Raw genomic sequence first — 17,396 nt, forward strand, 5'->3', positions numbered from 1 at the left:
TAGAAGACTTCGATTAAAAAATAATAATGGAAAATTGGGACGATATAAATATTAAACAGCAGAGAATGCAATTAAAATATATTTTATTCCTTTAGTCGCTAAAATTCAAGAGGTAAATTAGTTACTAAGAGCCTATTGCTAATTATTACTTTTTTCTTCTCTTTTTTTAAGACTGTACATTAATTAGATTATTTACAATTGCTCTATCGTTCCAACAATTCATCTTCGTTACATTATAATACCATGTAATAGTAACTCATGCAGATGTGTATATGTTTGCATGTACATGTGTGCATCAATATTTACGATGATCGATTAAATGTCATCACTAATTAAAATCTGCATTACAAACTTGTTATCAACATTAAAGTGCTAAGATATCGTCTTGGTTTTCGAGCATTTCTGCTTGCTATCACAATGATTAAGAGAGTATCAGGGTTTCCGTTTTCTCCTATTTCTGGACCTCTCTATCCTACTATTAATTAACAATCAATATATCTGATATAAGCGACTTTATAGAGATTTAATAACATATATTCTAAAGAGAATGAAAATACAATACATCTCTATATACATATATATCTTTTAGTTGAAAATAGTTTATTCAATTAACTATAGCCTTCTACTTCTCTCACCAGCCTTATTCCTTATTATAGGCTTCGGATCGCTCAATTATTTAGCATTATCGATTGTTTAATTTGTTGGAAGCACGCGCACACTTCTTTTGAATTTTAAACGTAACAATGGTTTAAAATCATAATACATAATGAATAACGCGAATATGGAATAAAAATACTGTATTCTTTAAAATTAAAACTCTAAAATCATGATTTTTGACAAAAGTTTAAATATTCACGACATTATGTACGTGAACAAAAATTCATTAGAAACTCGTGAAATGTCAACTTAATATATTTAATAACTTAATATTTTTATGAATTTATGAACTTAATATTTTTATGAATTTATTCATATATTTAATGAGATTCGTGCGCAACGCATTAGAAATTAGATGAAATAGAAACACTGTAATTTCGATGATCTGCAGGACTCGTATATTCATTGAAAAATCCATAAATCTAACGGAAGATCTATGCCGTGCAAAGATTTATGGAATTGAAAATCTGAATATGTAAATGCGTGTCTAAATATAAAAATATGTATATATATATATATATATATATATATATATATATATATATATGTGTGTAAGGAAATTTCTCGCCTATCTTTGAGTATCTTCTCGCAAAAGTACCTGTGCAAGTCAATGAATTTGCGTGTGTATATGTGTGTATACTTGTACGCGCGTGCATAATAATATGCAGGTACATATGTATATAAGTACTTGTGTATTTAAAGATAGTGTATATATATGTATATATGTAAATAGGAATCAAAAATTGAAATGTATTTAAGGATGTGCGAATGTGGAAAAGTTTGCAGAAATAATGGAATTAATCGGATTATATATAAGATATTAATATGAAATTCATTATTCGTGGAATTGAGAGAATCTGCTATTTGTAAAACTAAGAAATTGCGAAGCAATTATGAAGAAGAAATATAAGACAAAAATGTTGTGCATCGCACGAAATCTAAGAATCTAAGATATTAAGAATTGTAAATTGTTTGATGTAGAATTCAATAATTAAAGAATTGTCTACATGGAAGAGAGAAAGAGGAAGGAAAGATATTTGTAAGAATTATGATTATCTTTCGGCGATCACATCATCTAGCCAAACTGTTATTCCCGTAACGCATTTCGCATTTTCGTAACGCATTTGGCACTATTTCTATGTGCCATTACATTAACTTTTCCTGAGCATTGTATCGTCGAACGATCAAACTTGAGGCACTCAGAGGCTTTCCGTTTCAAGAACGTAAACATATCTTAGCATTCATTAGATGTATACACGAATATAATTTAATCGCTTTAATGTATACGGTAATGTAATGAAACTATGCTATTTATACACAGCTTTATGATAGAAAATAATTGCATAAATATAGATGTAATCAAAGTAGCTATTGAAAAATGTTATTGAATATTCGTGTATCTAGAAATTTGAAGAATCGTGGAATAAAAATGCTATATTCCTTGAAACTCTAAAACTAAAATCTATAAAACTAAAATTTGAAAGTTTAAAGATTTGCAATGTTATATGCGCGAACAAAAATTCATTAGAAGCTCATAGTTTTATGTATAATTAAGGATATATGAAAGGCTAAAAATCTCATAGTTTTATGTATAATTAAGGATATATGAAAGGCTAAAAATCTGCGGAAGTAAGTATCTCAAAGAACAAAGAAACTAGAAACAGTTTACAAAATCTGCGGAAAGATTTGTGCAACCGAGAATCCACAAATAAAGTCCGACAATCTCTGGCAATTGTCGATTTTCTCGAAGCTAATCTCATTTATCTAAAATACATTGGATATCACTTTTCATCTTTCTATCGATAAACCCAATATTAGAACATTATACATCTCAACATCTGATGAAAATAGAACTCTGTACTCTCCGACTGGCACTAGACGTTTTAGGAGACCCTGATGTATGAGGCAGGTATATCAGTAAATAGTTTTGAAAAGATAGACGAATTTAGAGAACGAGTATGAGAGAGAGAGACATGTCGATAAGGCACAGTCTAACCAGGTAACGGAGCCTCCTCGTAAAAGTCGAGCTCGTCTTCGACCTCGTGGTCGGATCCTTTGCTATCAAGAGCACGCAATTCCGCCGCGGTAAAGAAATGGCTCATCTGAGCGCGCAACGGCATCATTAAAATGAGGAAGAAGGGTAGAGCCAGGGCAGCCCTTGTACTCTTGACAATCCACAGCACGGCCAGGCACAGGATCTGTATGAGGGTGAAGACGTGCATCTTATAGGTTTGCACGCGCCGCACATAGTTTGCTGTGCCGTGATGCTTGACTGGCATGAAAAACAGCTTGACGCGATCGAACAGCTGTACGCCGTTCATTGACGAGATGCCCATGTAGAGGAATACACCCAGTAGGACGGACATCGGCACCCGACGTAAAAGCGGCGCCATCAGTACGCTTACGCCTACCAGTATCGCGACCAGAAGAGCGCTCACCCGCTGTTCTTTCACCTCGACAATGTGCGGTTTCTCACCGGGCGCGTGGGTGCGCGACATCACGGTTACGGCAGATACATGAGTGAGGGAACGCACCGACGCGGCGCAGCACCAAGGTGCACCTATCAGACCGCATCCCATATTCATCAAGCAAACTACTACAATATCCATGTGATAACCGTTGCCCTTACGTAGTTTGCGTTCCTTTTTGTCGATGATTAATCTGCACATCAAATATGATTGATTAGTCAAAAGCGCAGCTGATAATTAGGTTGAAATAAATTAAATTTACTTACTCTGATATTTGAGTCTCCATAAACACTAGAATATAAACCAGCAAAGCTGGCACGACGCAAGCAAAAATCATCCAGACTGGAATAGGTTTTACAAAGCCGGTTGGAGAAATGAACCAATTTCTGTTAGGCATGGTTGGGGTGAGACCTTCGGGAACAAGCAACTTCTCTGTCTTTACCATAGTCAAGTAGTCGATTAAAACGAAGATAATGATGCTGATGGGCACGCCGAAATCTCCAAAGGCTCGTCGGGCACTACGACCCAAATAATGACTGTTACGGAAGATTCTTAAGTAGTAGGCGCCTAGAAAGGTACCGAGGCAAAGAATAGTGCACATCAGAGCCGTGTTGGGCTGATTGATCAATCCAGCGATGTCGCGACTCGGTATCAATTCGCGGGCATTTTCCAAGTGCAAGCTTTCTCCGGTCTCATTCAGCAAATTAGTTACCCGCATTTCGACGACATAGAGCGGATAGATGGTGTTGTTGGTATCTGGTCCGAAGCTGTACTCGTAGAGGAGTGGATTACGCACGAAGTAATTGTAAAGCTTGACGAATGTCTCAACGATATAGAGAATGGAGATCAATCCGGTGAAAATCTCTTCGGTAAAACGTGTGAAGAGCCGCACAAGGACCGAACCTTCGACGCAGGCAACTATCGCGGCAATAATAGCCATCCAAACGCCAACATATACCCGTACAGTAAGGAATTCAAGATCGTTCGCCAGGCAAAAATTGTACAAGCTCTCGTCGAAGAGCAATAGCGGGCCAGTCGTGCCGATAATCACCAGCGGTTGAGTTGCAAACAAAGCCATCACCACGCCCGTCCATGAGCAAGAAATCAAGGTTTCAGAAATGCCAATCATATTTTGCGTCTTATCGCTCATTAAACCGCCAAAAGTAATAGCAGTGCATAACGCGGCGAAATACATGAAGATGGCCGCCGCGAGACAAGAAGAGTTCATCCCATCCGTAAAGTCGGACAAGTAAAAAGGATAGCGACGTTTGATGTCGTTGATGAGGCCACCAAATGGTCGTTTGGTACGTCGCAATGGATCCAGTGGTCTCTTTTCCTCTTCGCCGGCTAAAAGAGCTATTTATTGAAGACGATTAGTTATGTAAGAACGTAGAAAAGAAGATGAAATAAATTTAAAGGATTGGAAAAAAAATACTCAATTCATCCATCAACATGCTACGAATTTTAAAAGACTTTGAAGAAATTACCTTTCTTTATAGCTGCTTCGCTTTGCACTGGTTTGCTCTTCTCCTCGAGCGCTTTGGCTTTTCTTTTTCTAATAGCCTCGCTTTTCGCCTTAAGCTCATTGAATGGCAATAAGGCCTGTCTCTCCCAGTCACCGGGTGGCAATACTATCGAATCATCCAAAAACTCGTTGATGGCTGATAATAGCTCTCGTCTTTCGGTCGCTTTATAAGCAACCTTGTGAAACGATGTGTTCGCCATTAGCGTGGAAATGGATCGACCAATCTCATGGTAATCCAGGTCTGCATTTCTTGGCCCCAGCAAAGTGAACATAAATCTGACTGGTATTGTAACCTCCGTAATGGACGGCATCAGTACACCCTCGGCCAAACGCACGAAAGCTATTGTCGGCTGATCCAGAAAATCGACAGCGCCGACGAGAACAACTATCGCCTCGGCACCAGCTGGGATCCTCTTCAGAATGTAGTCATTGTGACTCTTCTTTAGGTCTTCGCTACTACTCATATATGTTAGCTCCTCCTTTATATCGACTGTGGTGTGATTACTGTCGAGTGCCAGATTCGATGATATGATCTTCGGCTTCGCGTCGTGCAGATTCTGTCGGATATTTCGAAACTTTTTAGAGAGCTGTCTGAGAATTTTTTGATTTCGTCGAAGAAAGACTATATAAACTTTTCGTGAGAGAATTCTATATCGATTACTTCAATATCTTGAAACTAGAATAACATATATATCATTAATTTTTGGGCATCAAGAAATAGAAGAATTAGCAGCAAGTATAAAATATATTCTCTATTCATTAATACAAAAATCGATAAATATATATATAAAAAATAATATCTCATCAATCATCTTCATTTAATATAATATGTCTGCAATTTTTATGTGCTGTTATGAATAACTTTTGCAGAAAGCATATTCTTTATTTATTTAAATTGTTTATAGCTTTTGGAACAATGAATGACAATTAAAATCTATTGCAAGTTATTGAGGATCATGCCTTGTCAATATCAAAGTCATTGATCAATTAAAATGAATATAAACTGATCAGTAAAGAAGTGATATATGTGTATTAATCAGAAAGAGTCGCTCATGCGATTTAAAGTATAATCACACAAGATTCTACCCCGTAAAATATATGTCATAAAATGAAGATAATTTTTTTTAGATGTTATCTTTTATAAATATTTATTAAAGATTTTCTCTATTAATAAATCGAAATAATAATTTTTTCATTTATGTTAATACAACTCGGTCCTTCATCAAATTACGAAATATAAGACTAAAATGATATCTGTTCGTCTAATTTCATGATATTGTCTAATAACTTATGAAAAATAAAATATTCAAAAATAATATAATATGATAAGTTCCCCAAAAGGAATAACAAGCTGAGATTGAGCTTTTTAACAGAATAAAAAAATATACTAACAAAAAGAACATGATTGCATTCTAGCATTTCATGACGCATAGAAGTAGACAAAATATCTCACAATAAGAAAGCACTCTGTTAGAAGTACTGATTTCAAACTAAAAACTGAAAAAAACTCTTATCGCTATAAAGAATATATTCGTGAGTATAAATTAATACACAAAAATAAAGTAATACATACACGAAGATACGGTTCATCATTTTGAAAAACTGATCTCCGAGATTACGATATATAAAATAGTTTATACGAACTATTCGATGCCGGAGAAATGTGTCATATCTTCGTGATTTTAATATAGAAAATTAGGAAAAAAAGAGTATAAATAAATTATACGTAAAGTTTGAAGCCTAATGAAGAGAAGCGGGATATATGATTATAAGCATTTTAAGTTGTCGTTATTGATCGACGTGGACGGCACTACACGAAAACTTCTAGAATATAGGTTTCAGGATCGGTACTAAGTAAGCCACTAATTGTAAGAAGACACCCGCGGAGACGCAACAATGGAAAAACTGCAAGTTGTAAGAATGAGCTGCGATCTTATTTGTTTGCTTAAATCACAAAACAAAACCGTGGGTATTTATATTATCAAAATAATTTTAAAAAATCGCAAATTTGAATCGATATAAGTAAATTTTTTATGAAAAATTATTCCAAAGATTATGTGACTAAAATGAATTTTATTTATGTATACACAATGTGTCGAAAAAGAAATTTTTTGAATAAAAAAATTATTATTTATTTTGTCACAAAACAATATGTTTTTATTTAAAATACATGAATCATTCTTGCATCAATACAACAGATACGTTGAACTAAAATATAAATGTGTAAATTCAATTTGTGTAAATTCATCTTTGAGATAGCCTCAATAATCTTTGATTGCTTCTATAGTTTTAACGTTATCTAGTACTGTCATTTTCATTTTAATAGGAAATAGTTATATAGTAGATGCTAAGTGATGCACAATTATTTGTCTAATTTCGATTAAATTTTGATAGAAGCCATTTTTGATAAGAGATTTTCATAAAGGGATATGCATGCTTAACTATCATTCCTGATATTTAGATGTTACATAATGCTGTTAATTTCAAGGGAAAAAATTAAAGTTTGGTTTTCTTTTCGACACACTGTGTAAATTAAGTATTACAATACTTATATAGTAACACATTGCTAATGTAATTCTAATTAATGTTTTTTTATGTTGATTTGTCTATTAGAGATAATGATAAATTGATAATGAAAATTTTAAAGTTTGATTTCTTTTTCGATACGCTGTGTAATCTAATATAAATATTACAATACTTATATAGTAACATATTGCTAATGACTGTTCTAATCAGTGTTTTTTGTTATATATCGATTTAGCTATTAGAGATAATGATAAACTGATGATATATAAATTTTGTGCTGCAACATTGTCGATACTTGATATACAAAATACACAGAAAACGTATTAAATCAAATTAAAATCGAAAATATTAATAAAAAATATTTATCCAAGAAATAATTGTTTTGTATTGTGTACAATTATACTTTTAAAAAAGGATTTTAAGAAAAAAATCATAATTATTTATAAATGTACACATTTTATTTGTCCCGCAAACTCATGCCGGGTTTAGTTTAAGAAATAGAAAAATATTTGTATGAAAGTAGCGGACGAATAGAATGAACGATTATAGAGTAACAAGAAGATATATATATATATAAAAAAAGACTGCATTTGTGTGATTCTCGGGAAACGAGAGATTTACATGTTGAGTTACATGGTTCTCAGCGGCTTCCCGCGCAGCATCTTCTTCCTCCAGCCAGATGGACTGTGGAAATAACATTAGCACACTATCAGTCAAGCCTATCTTTTGTCACCCACTGTGACTACTCACTACTGACCGCGTAACACATCGTCCTCGCAGGTGGTCTTCGACATTTCCATAGATCGCGAAATAAACATACAAAATTCATTTTTCTTTCTAAATTTCAACGCGTAATTATGGCAAAGTGTATCAGCATCCATTACGGTCGTCGCGATTATTTGCCGAGTTTTTGAAATTAAATACATGCAAATCCAGGATTGCATCAGTCTGGCATAGCAAAAATTAAGCTGGAATTCTCGTCGAATCTAATTTATATTTGCAACCCTAAAGCCTGTAAATACGGTTATTATCTGGTTGAATAATTGATTATTACGGTTCCCTCACTTTCTATATATCGATATTTATTTATTTTCTAACACAAGCAATCTCGAAGCGAGTCTTGCGATTAATCGAGATTAATCGGAATCGCTTTCGCGCGCACGATAAATGTACACGGCGAGCATTGGCGCTAAAGGTAAATTACCTGAAGACTGGTGTAACTGGAATAACTCCTCTTGCCGCCAAATCGGAAACCGCGTTCGTGTTCATGCACATGTCTGTGCCTAAGCAACAGCGCTCTCATCACGACTGGTCTGTCATCGGCCAGGATCAGCTCCTCGACGACCATCTGCTCGACTATTCTATAGGCCAGTCCAGGCAAGTCCTTTTCCTCCAGATCGAGAAGGACTACACCGGTCTCTAAACAACGACGAAGATTTAGCAGCGAATGAAAACTGAGAGAGGCCACGTGAGGTCTGCCCCATCTGTCGGCACCCTCTTCGACGTCTTCCTCGTACTTGATCCATCTGGCAGTCTCACGCCATTCACGTTCCTCGCCTAAGCCATGTAACTCATCCAATTGAACGAATACCTGATGCGGCGAGTGATCGTACATCTTTTTAAAAGTATCGAGAGGGATACCACCCTCTTTACGTCGGCCAATCTGCACTATAGAGTGGGCGGCTTTATGTCGGCGCATACCGCGCGGATCATCACTACGATGTGATTCCAAGTCATCGATGTCAAGCTCTTGCAAGGTGCTCGCCTCCTCTGGCTGAACACTGACGCGTCGAGTCAGTAAACTCGAGATATCTAATAGACCGGCTCCTGATCGTTTCCGCCATTGTGGGTCCTCCTGTAGGGAATACTTGCGAGATTTGTGGTGATGACGTCTGGAAGAAGTTAATCGATCAATCAAATATTTTTGTATTTTAGAAGAATTTTAAATTTGAATTTTTTATGAAAGAAAGAAAACTCTCTGATATTTTTATCACAATAGAAAGACATCACAAATTAATTAAGATTTATTAAACTTATTGCAATAATAATAGTGATAATGCATTTATAATGAGGTATTTTGTTTGGTCTTTATCTTCTTGTGTATAACTTCAATTTATTTCGTGCCACAGGTAAATTATAGAGTTCTCATTTGCGCGGAAGAATTTCTTATCTGCGAAAATAATTAAAAAGAATCTCTGGTCCTATCTAAATTAACGCTGATATACATTTTCTAGCACACACCCTGTAAATTTTTAATATATCCGTTTGGTACCATTTCGTACCGAAATTGTCGCGCCACGAATCTAGCTCGTTGCTCGGGATGGCACGAAAAAAGATCGACCGTTTCGTGTTCATAATTGCACAGTTTATACAGCAAATATGAATCCAATTATGATTTAAAATGTCAGATTTTAATTTTCACTTAAATATCGAGGACAATCCGATTTTTTTCGTATATAACATCTGCAGACACGGTATATTATAAACTGAAATTATATTTTCACTTCAGTGTATTTTATCGTCACTTTTCAAGAGATTTTATATTCTACTATTATTATATATAAATATACAAGGCGTTTCTTAATAAGTGCGAAAAATTTTAGGAGATTCTTTGTCGAAAATTAAGGGAGATTTTTCATATAAACATATACTCCTACATTCCTCCCTTTGGAGTTACACTCCTCCAAAAATGGGGGCAAAAATTTTTATTTTTTTCTTAAATTTGAAACAAGTTAAAGAAATAAAATAAAAGGTGAATATTTTCTATTACTAAAAAGGTTATTTATTAATATTTTTTTCAGCCTCCCATATTGTTATAAAGGGATGAAACTAGAACCCTCTTCAATTTTTTTATTAGAACTTTTTAATGTTTATATGAAAAACCCCCCTTAATTTTCGACAAAGAATCATCTCCTAAAATTTTTCGCACTTATTAAGAAACATCCTGTATATAGATCGCAAAGACATTATCTTCTTATTTGACGCTAAGTACACTAATTCAAAGTTACGACTTTTCTCCTTTATTTTTATCCCTCTTTTTCCTCTCAAGCCATCAGATCAAATCAACTTACTTATGTTCATGTTTTTGATGTCGTCGGCACTTTCGATCCTCTTCGTGGAGGCCACTCAAAGCATCATCTGTCTGTACTTCCATTTGTGTGCTGGGTCCATCTTCTTCCTTGATTTTCTCGAACTGCACCCTCGGACTACCGACGGTCGGGCTGTCGCTGAAACCGGAAGCTGCTCTCTCTGAGATTGGTGCCTCGCTCTCGCTACTAATTATGTTTTCAGTTTCCTCCGCTGTCTCTTCATCGCCTTCGATTTCGGTTTGATCAGGTGCGATGGGAAGTTGCAATCCGTTTTGATTCGTTCCATCGACCTCCTGGACTTCATTACTCTTCGCTTGACCATTGCTGTAGTCCTTCTCGGATGGTTCCGTCGAGCCTTCACTAAGAACAATTGGAGAAACATAAGATCTACCTTCTTTGATGTCAATATTCGGCGAAAAAATTCAAACGAATTTTAATAACATCACATCTTAAAACTTAGAGAAGCAAGAATTTTTGTCATTACTCATATTTTTGAGACCATCAAAAGATATTTTAGAAAGTCCAAAAGAAATAGGTCCTATCAAATGTATATTTTAAAAAAATTTAACACACATTCAAACGAATTTTAATAACATCACATCTTAAAACTTAGAGAAGCAAGAATTTTTATCATTACTCATATTTTTGAGTGAGAACGTCAAAAGATATTCTAGAAAGTCCAAAAGAAATAGATCCTATCAAATGTATATTTTTATCTGAAATGTAACTTACGGTGAAAAATGTCGACGCATAGATCTGGAATGCAAACTTTTTAGGGGCATGTGCGGATGAGGGTAACTTCTTTTTCGGTGTTCTATAAAAAAAAATTTATCGGTTTTTTATTGTTTTCAATTTCAATGAGAGACGATTACAGAAATGAAAACTAGAGAAATATAAATATACAGAAATATAAAAATAGTAGAAAAGAGGTAACTTACGATTGACATCGCGATCGCCATATCGCGGCGGTCCGCGATCGCGATCTCGATCCGATCCAGTCGATTCCGAGGGCGAACCGAGCCGGGCTACGTCGAATTTCTCTGCGGTGTCCATCGCGAAGACCTTTTCCATCTCCTCGTCGAGCTCCGGTCCCATCTCCGCGCCATGTCCATCGATCTAACGATGTCAAACAGAAACATAAATTGACGTTTGTCGCAATTTGTTCAGCGCCTTAAATTATTTTAAATTATTTTAATTACAGCAAGAACAATGTCCTCAACGTCAGGTGTTTTGGATAAGATGTTAAATCAAACTTTTCGTAAAATAAGTTTTCGAGTCTCGTAAAGATATCGCTTTCTTATTCTTGTCGCACATTTTATGCTGCGATAAAATCGCACCATCATAATTCTATAAAAAAGATATATATATAGAATGTTCACTCATTGCACGTAAAGTTCCTGATATTTCCTCGGGATTAATATTGTACAAAGAGCAAAGAGCTTTATGTCTTGTTTCATACGTGACCTGTTAGTTATTACCAGACTATTACATAAAACCGTCTGATGTATAACGTCTCTTGACGTAAGGAATTACTTATTATATTTTAGATCGTTTATCGAAGAACCACTGCATATTTTCATTAAAAGTTTACACGTTTATAAAAAGAGATTGTTTCCACCAATTTCTTTCCTTTTGCCGAATTTTAAAATGTTTCTTTAAGGTCTCTACTTATGCGATATTTTATACAAGAGGCAACTAAGCGTATTTAATTCCTTTTATTGCTATTTTATCTATACAATTTAGAAAAAATTGATATAGGTATTTACGAATAATTCCGCTGTTATTTTAGACAAATATATTATCAACTTATTCTGGAAGATTTGTAGATTTGTACATTTGACAAATATTAAAATTTAACACTGTCGAATATTAACAGTGGTATTTTTTAACTATTTATTAGTTATGCATTCTGACTCCTCACATCTTACATGCATATAAATGTCATTAAAGGTATTTGCGAAAAATAGATGTTTCGGGAATAGACATCTTAAAATTGCAATTAACTCATTAGCTCATAATTTCGTTCATCACATTTTGAAATCCAAATTATTTTTGTAATCTAAAAATAGATTACATTCACCTCGTGCCGTCAATTTACTATGCGCTAATTCATGTGCGATTTTCATCAATTATCAATTTGTTGCAAAACAGAAATTCACTTTGAAATTCATTCCCTTGTTTTATGTTTCACTTTCTCATACAAGTTTAAAAATACATTGCCCGGTATATCTGCCCGGGTCAAGCGCATAACGTTTGTTCACAATAGTCAAAGAGCTATTGTGAGAGAATCGATCTCGCACTTCGTTACATGTTGTCAGAAAACTGGTTTTTGTATAGTGGTAGATCTGCAATGGATCTCGCACTGGGATATATACTCCTGGACAAAATTAACGCATAATTTTTTTCACTTTTTCTTTAAAAGATATTTAAATTTTAACGAAAAATTTTTTTAAAAAAGTGAAAAAAAATTATGCGTTAATTTTGTCCAGAAGCATATATTTGCTTTTTTATTTGGCAAAACTCAAGTTGTAAAATTATTTTAGTTTTGCAAAAAAATTAAGCCGATACTCTCTCGATATAAATTTCAACTTTGAATAGAAAAACATTTATACATCAATCATTTTAATATTAAGAGAAAGATATGAAAAAAAAATATATAACAATCTTCTTTGTTACAAATTTCGAAACAGCATCGAACTAATTTGACACGTCATCCGGCACGACTATCAAAATGAATGTCACAGAGTTATTTGGCCAAGTTCTCTCTTACGAATTGTCAGCGTCCAAGAACTTGGTAAAACTAAACTAGCTAAGGTAAAACTAAATTAAGAATGTAGCCGTGTTTCATCACACGGTTTCATCAACTAGTGCTTTATTTTTGCAACAAAATTACGTTGGAAATTTCAGAACAGACTTTCTTTCAATATGATTTCTACATTTCAGCGTGGATATAATAACATAAAATGTCCATCTTTTTACAACAAAAAAGATAAGAATATAATATTAAAAGAAATTATAACATGTCAAATATCGTTACTTATGTAATAACTAAAAAAATGTAATTCATGCAAGATCTAGTTCATAACGTTCATGATAATAATTTTATTATAAGTAAAAATGAGAGAAAAATAGAATAATGTTGGAGATTATATATTTCTTGTGCATTATTGTGCATTACATGACAATACATTTTAGATAAAAGGATAATTTTTCACTATATCTGGCTTATAAAAATTTATATTTGGGAATATTTGGATTTCACAGGCTTCAAAGTTCATATCCCGAACCTATGGATTGCGACAACTTTCGCAGACTATTTGCATGACATAACAGATCTTCCTTATACTTCATTAAATAGAATTATAAATAGATTTGTCAAGAGCAAGGAGCTACAAGAGTAGCACAGAGACCTTGCCTCCCCGGGAAATTGTCTAGTCAAAGTGCGAGTGGTGATTAGGATGACGGGCCAATATTTCGTGAGTGGGACAAGATGGCCCGTTTTGATCACCTGGTGCGTGGTCCGCAGAGAACGTCGTAACCAGCGGAGAAGTTTGCTCCGCGCCCGCTCCAGAAACGATTTCCTGGAGGAACCGGCAGCGACCTCGGGCATGGCATCCCGGGCAGAGTGACAACCCGGCCGGTTGGCGCTCGGAACTGGAGGGACTCGAACTAAAGGGCGGAGGGTGGTGCTGCCGAGAAGACCGGGAAGAGAGAAAGAGGGGAAAAAGGATGGTGGGGAAACGCATGAACAGTCCGAGGAAGGGAAGGCGCGCGCACACGGATCGATATTAACCCCATATGCTCAATCAGAGAGTAACCCCTTCGTTCCTTTCTTTCTCCGCTCCCGTCTCATTTCCTCCTTTCCCACCCATCTACTCGCGATTTATCGGGATTTCCACTCGAGATTTTCAATTTCCTGTAAGCCAATTTCCTGGCCAACGACCGTACAACACCGAGTGTACCGCTTTTTATTCGACCGCTTGAATTAAACAATATTATTTAGGATTATGTATTTTTACTTCGAACGATAATGAGATTTTTTTCGAAGACACTGTATACTGTTATATTGGAAAAAGATGAATAGATATCAATTTAATTAAAAGAGAACAATTTGAGATAAAAGAGAAAAAGATTATGCAATTTTGCTACATTTTTAAAAGAATAGGTTTATATAAAGAAGGTTTATATAAAGAAGAGGTTTATATAAAGAAAATAATAAATAAAAGAAATCAATTTCCTTTGTAACACGAGATAAAATATGGAAATTGTTCCAAGATTAACAAGAAGAGAATATATTTAAATAAGGTAAAATGAATAGAGAATAGGAAGATGGATAAAAAATGAACAAGTTTTCGAAGTTTCAAAGGTATTTGAAAATGCAAATAAATCATATAAAAGATATTCTTCGCATGTTAAAACTATTGAATTTGTTTTTCTCTGTCAGATCTTGTGCAAGTTCTTTTACATAACAATTCAAAAGAGACAAAGGAAGGTAGAAAGAGAAAGAAGAAACGCAACTTATTGGGTAATCTGTCCAGTATTTTGCTATTAATTCTATATCAGTCTAACTCAATTAACGCACAATTGATGAATGGTCAACATTTCTATATACATGTAGCAAAAAACTATGGTTTTTCTTAAAAAAGAAAGGTATAACTGTCAGTCCCTTGGCATATTTGGAATAAGAGAGCTGTCATCAGAGAGCTGTGCGCAGGCAAATGATTGACGGAGACTGGGAGACGCAACAAGTGTCAATTGGCCGTGAAATCCGGAATAAAAGACTCGAGTAAAACAGCTCGAAGGAGGAGAAAGCTTACGGTAGAAGGGGAATCTCCACAACCGCAGGTGGGAAAGCCCAGCTGACGGTGCTGAATAGCAAGCGGTACGCACGATGGGGGAACAAGAATTGCATTGACCGGGTCAACCCCGGCCTAGGTCATAGAGATGTTATCGATCATTGAAGGAAAAGAAACAAGGAATAAAAGAAGTAACATATAAGAGAAACAATTTTTTCTCCAAATATAATATACAGGCTCCATTTTGTATATATATATATATATATATATATATATATATATATATATATATATATATACAGGGTGTCCCATTTTAATGCCCCACCCCAAATAACTTTCTTATTTTTAATTTTAGAAAAAGATGTTTCAGACAAAAGTTGTATGGTTTCAAGGGGGACATAAGGTGGTGTCATTAGTTTGACCTTGAAGAGTCACATGAAGATTACGTGAAGGTCATTTTGAATTTCTTAAATGGAACACCCTATATATTTTTGCATATTCTTGTAGCTTATCTCGAGAGCTTTCCAAAACACTATAAATAAACATTTTTTCATCAAGTACTTTTCGAGTTATGAGGCTTGAAATCATTTCTTAATTTTACATAAACCATAAAATATCTTGTAAAATATTCATTTTTCGATTATCTTACCTTCATACTTTTATGTACAAAATAATGAGAGGAATCAATTGGTGTAAAGAAAACATACAGTTATTTTTAAGAAAAAATATGTAATTTGCAATTAACAATTTCATATTTTTTCTTAAAAACAACTGTATGTTTTCTTTACACCAATTGATTCCTCTCATTATTTTGTACATAAAAGTATGAAGGTAAGATAATCGAAAAATGAATATTTTACAAGATATTTTATGGTTTATGTAAAATTAAGAAATGATTTCAAGCCTCATAACTCGAAAAGTACTTGATGAAAAAATGTTTATTTATAGTGTTTTGGAAAGCTCTCGAGATAAGCTACAAGAATATGCAAAAATATATAGGGTGTTCCATTTAAGAAATTCAAAATGACCTTCACGTAATCTTCATGTGACTCTTCAAGGTCAAACTAATGACACCACCTTATGTCCCCCTTGAAACCATACAACTTTTGTCTGAAACATCTTTTTCTAAAATTAAAAATAAGAAAGTTATTTGGGGTGGGGCATTAAAATGGGACACCCTGTATATATATACAGGATTCTTTCTTAAAAGAGAGCACGTAAAAGAGCAGGTAAAAATAATCCTATAAATTCCTATAAAATTTTTTTCTACAATGCATTCGTACAATTGCTTTATTATCTGAATAAAACTTTATTTTTTTATCAATCAAATGTGTTTTTCTCGGAAACAGCGAGTTTTTTCGAAAGAGGGAAAAATGGAACTTTTTTTGGAAAAAAATGTGGAAAAAATCTAAAAACATATTTAAAAATAAAAGAAACCTATCGTGCTGTTTTAAATTAAAAGGCTTATAAGTAATCTGCATTTGGCCATTATATTACGAAATCTATCATGTTATAATATTTTAAATACCTATACTTGACATAAAAATAATTATTATAAATTATTAAAATCTATAAAGTAATATAAAAGTTATTTATATTAAGAAGAATGTTTTTCAAATTTTAACTGTAAAGACCAATATCTCAATAGAGATGTGTGTATAAGATTTTTAACTTATGGAATTATTTTTACTTGTTTTGCCTATGAAAATTGTTTACTTTTATCCTGTGTATATCTTTTGTCAAATATATATCTCATACTTTTGTCCAAATGACAAAAAAGAATTTAGAAATTTTTGGATAAAAAGTTTCACGTTTATTTAGAGAAATTTTTATAGGAATCTTTTTCGCTTTTTCGCATTTTCGTTGATTATTTTCAAGAGATAATCGATATCTATTATTTGTTACTGATCTTCATCAACAACTTCATCATCGCGATATGGATGGCCAATCTTTTCACTTTTATTAGCATCAACACTATTATTATCGAGAAGATAACAACAATAAGCTCTTCCATCATCGTTCAAGCTTTCCTATTCGACGTGTGCTTCTCTGCGCTAATCGACTTTGACTCGCAATCTTTCTAATTTATTCCCTAATACGTTCGTGATGACCTTTTCCGATAGAAAAATCGATGAAGCGTTTAGTATTTGTCGGTCAATGACAAACGATAATCTTCGTTTTTTTTGATCGATAATTATTTCTCGTGGATTATTTCCGCAATTAGCGAGATGGTCAATGTACGTACACGTGATTTCTAAGAATCTTGCAATTAAGTCTCACGCAAGGAATAATAATTCTCGTACCCCAATATTTTTATTGATCTTTTTAATTAATA

The 17,396-nt window shown here is 34.0% G+C and overlaps 1 protein-coding gene and 1 long non-coding RNA gene across 10 annotated transcripts in view; one reads left to right on the forward strand and one right to left on the reverse strand.

The window, feature by feature from the left end:
- Positions 1-66: 66 nt before the first annotated feature.
- LOC105252642 (band 3 anion exchange protein) overlaps positions 67-17,396 on the reverse strand; it is a 32,595-nt gene continuing 15,265 nt past the window's right edge. For 5 of the 9 annotated variants that reach the window (XM_011260127.3, XM_011260126.3, XM_011260128.3 and 2 more), the window contains 8 exons: positions 11,204-11,381; positions 10,998-11,079; positions 10,248-10,625; positions 8,381-9,068; positions 7,798-7,860; positions 4,613-5,207; positions 3,392-4,481; positions 67-3,318 (listed from right to left, as the gene is read on the reverse strand). In XM_011260127.3, the coding sequence (XP_011258429.1) occupies positions 2,649-3,318; positions 3,392-4,481; positions 4,613-5,207; positions 7,798-7,860; positions 8,381-9,068; positions 10,248-10,625; positions 10,998-11,079; positions 11,204-11,381 (3,744 nt within the window). In that variant the 3' untranslated portion in view covers positions 67-2,648. Of the gene's footprint in view, positions 3,319-3,391; positions 4,482-4,612; positions 5,208-7,797; positions 7,861-8,380; positions 9,069-10,247; positions 10,626-10,997; positions 11,080-11,203; positions 11,382-13,773; positions 13,939-17,396 lie in introns of those variants that run through there. The other 4 variants (XM_011260125.3, XM_011260124.3, XM_025408004.1 and 1 more) reach the window with 4 other exon arrangements.
- On the forward strand, positions 14,562-15,273 carry LOC112637736. Its single transcript, XR_003122681.1, has 3 exons — positions 14,562-14,631; positions 14,710-14,790; positions 14,884-15,273. It is a non-coding gene; the product is annotated as an uncharacterized LOC112637736 (long non-coding RNA).

Source organism: Camponotus floridanus, unplaced genomic scaffold (assembly GCF_003227725.1).
Source record: "Camponotus floridanus strain SB8 unplaced genomic scaffold, Cflo_v7.5 scaffold2, whole genome shotgun sequence".
Lineage (NCBI taxonomy): Eukaryota > Metazoa > Arthropoda > Insecta > Hymenoptera > Formicidae > Camponotus > Camponotus floridanus.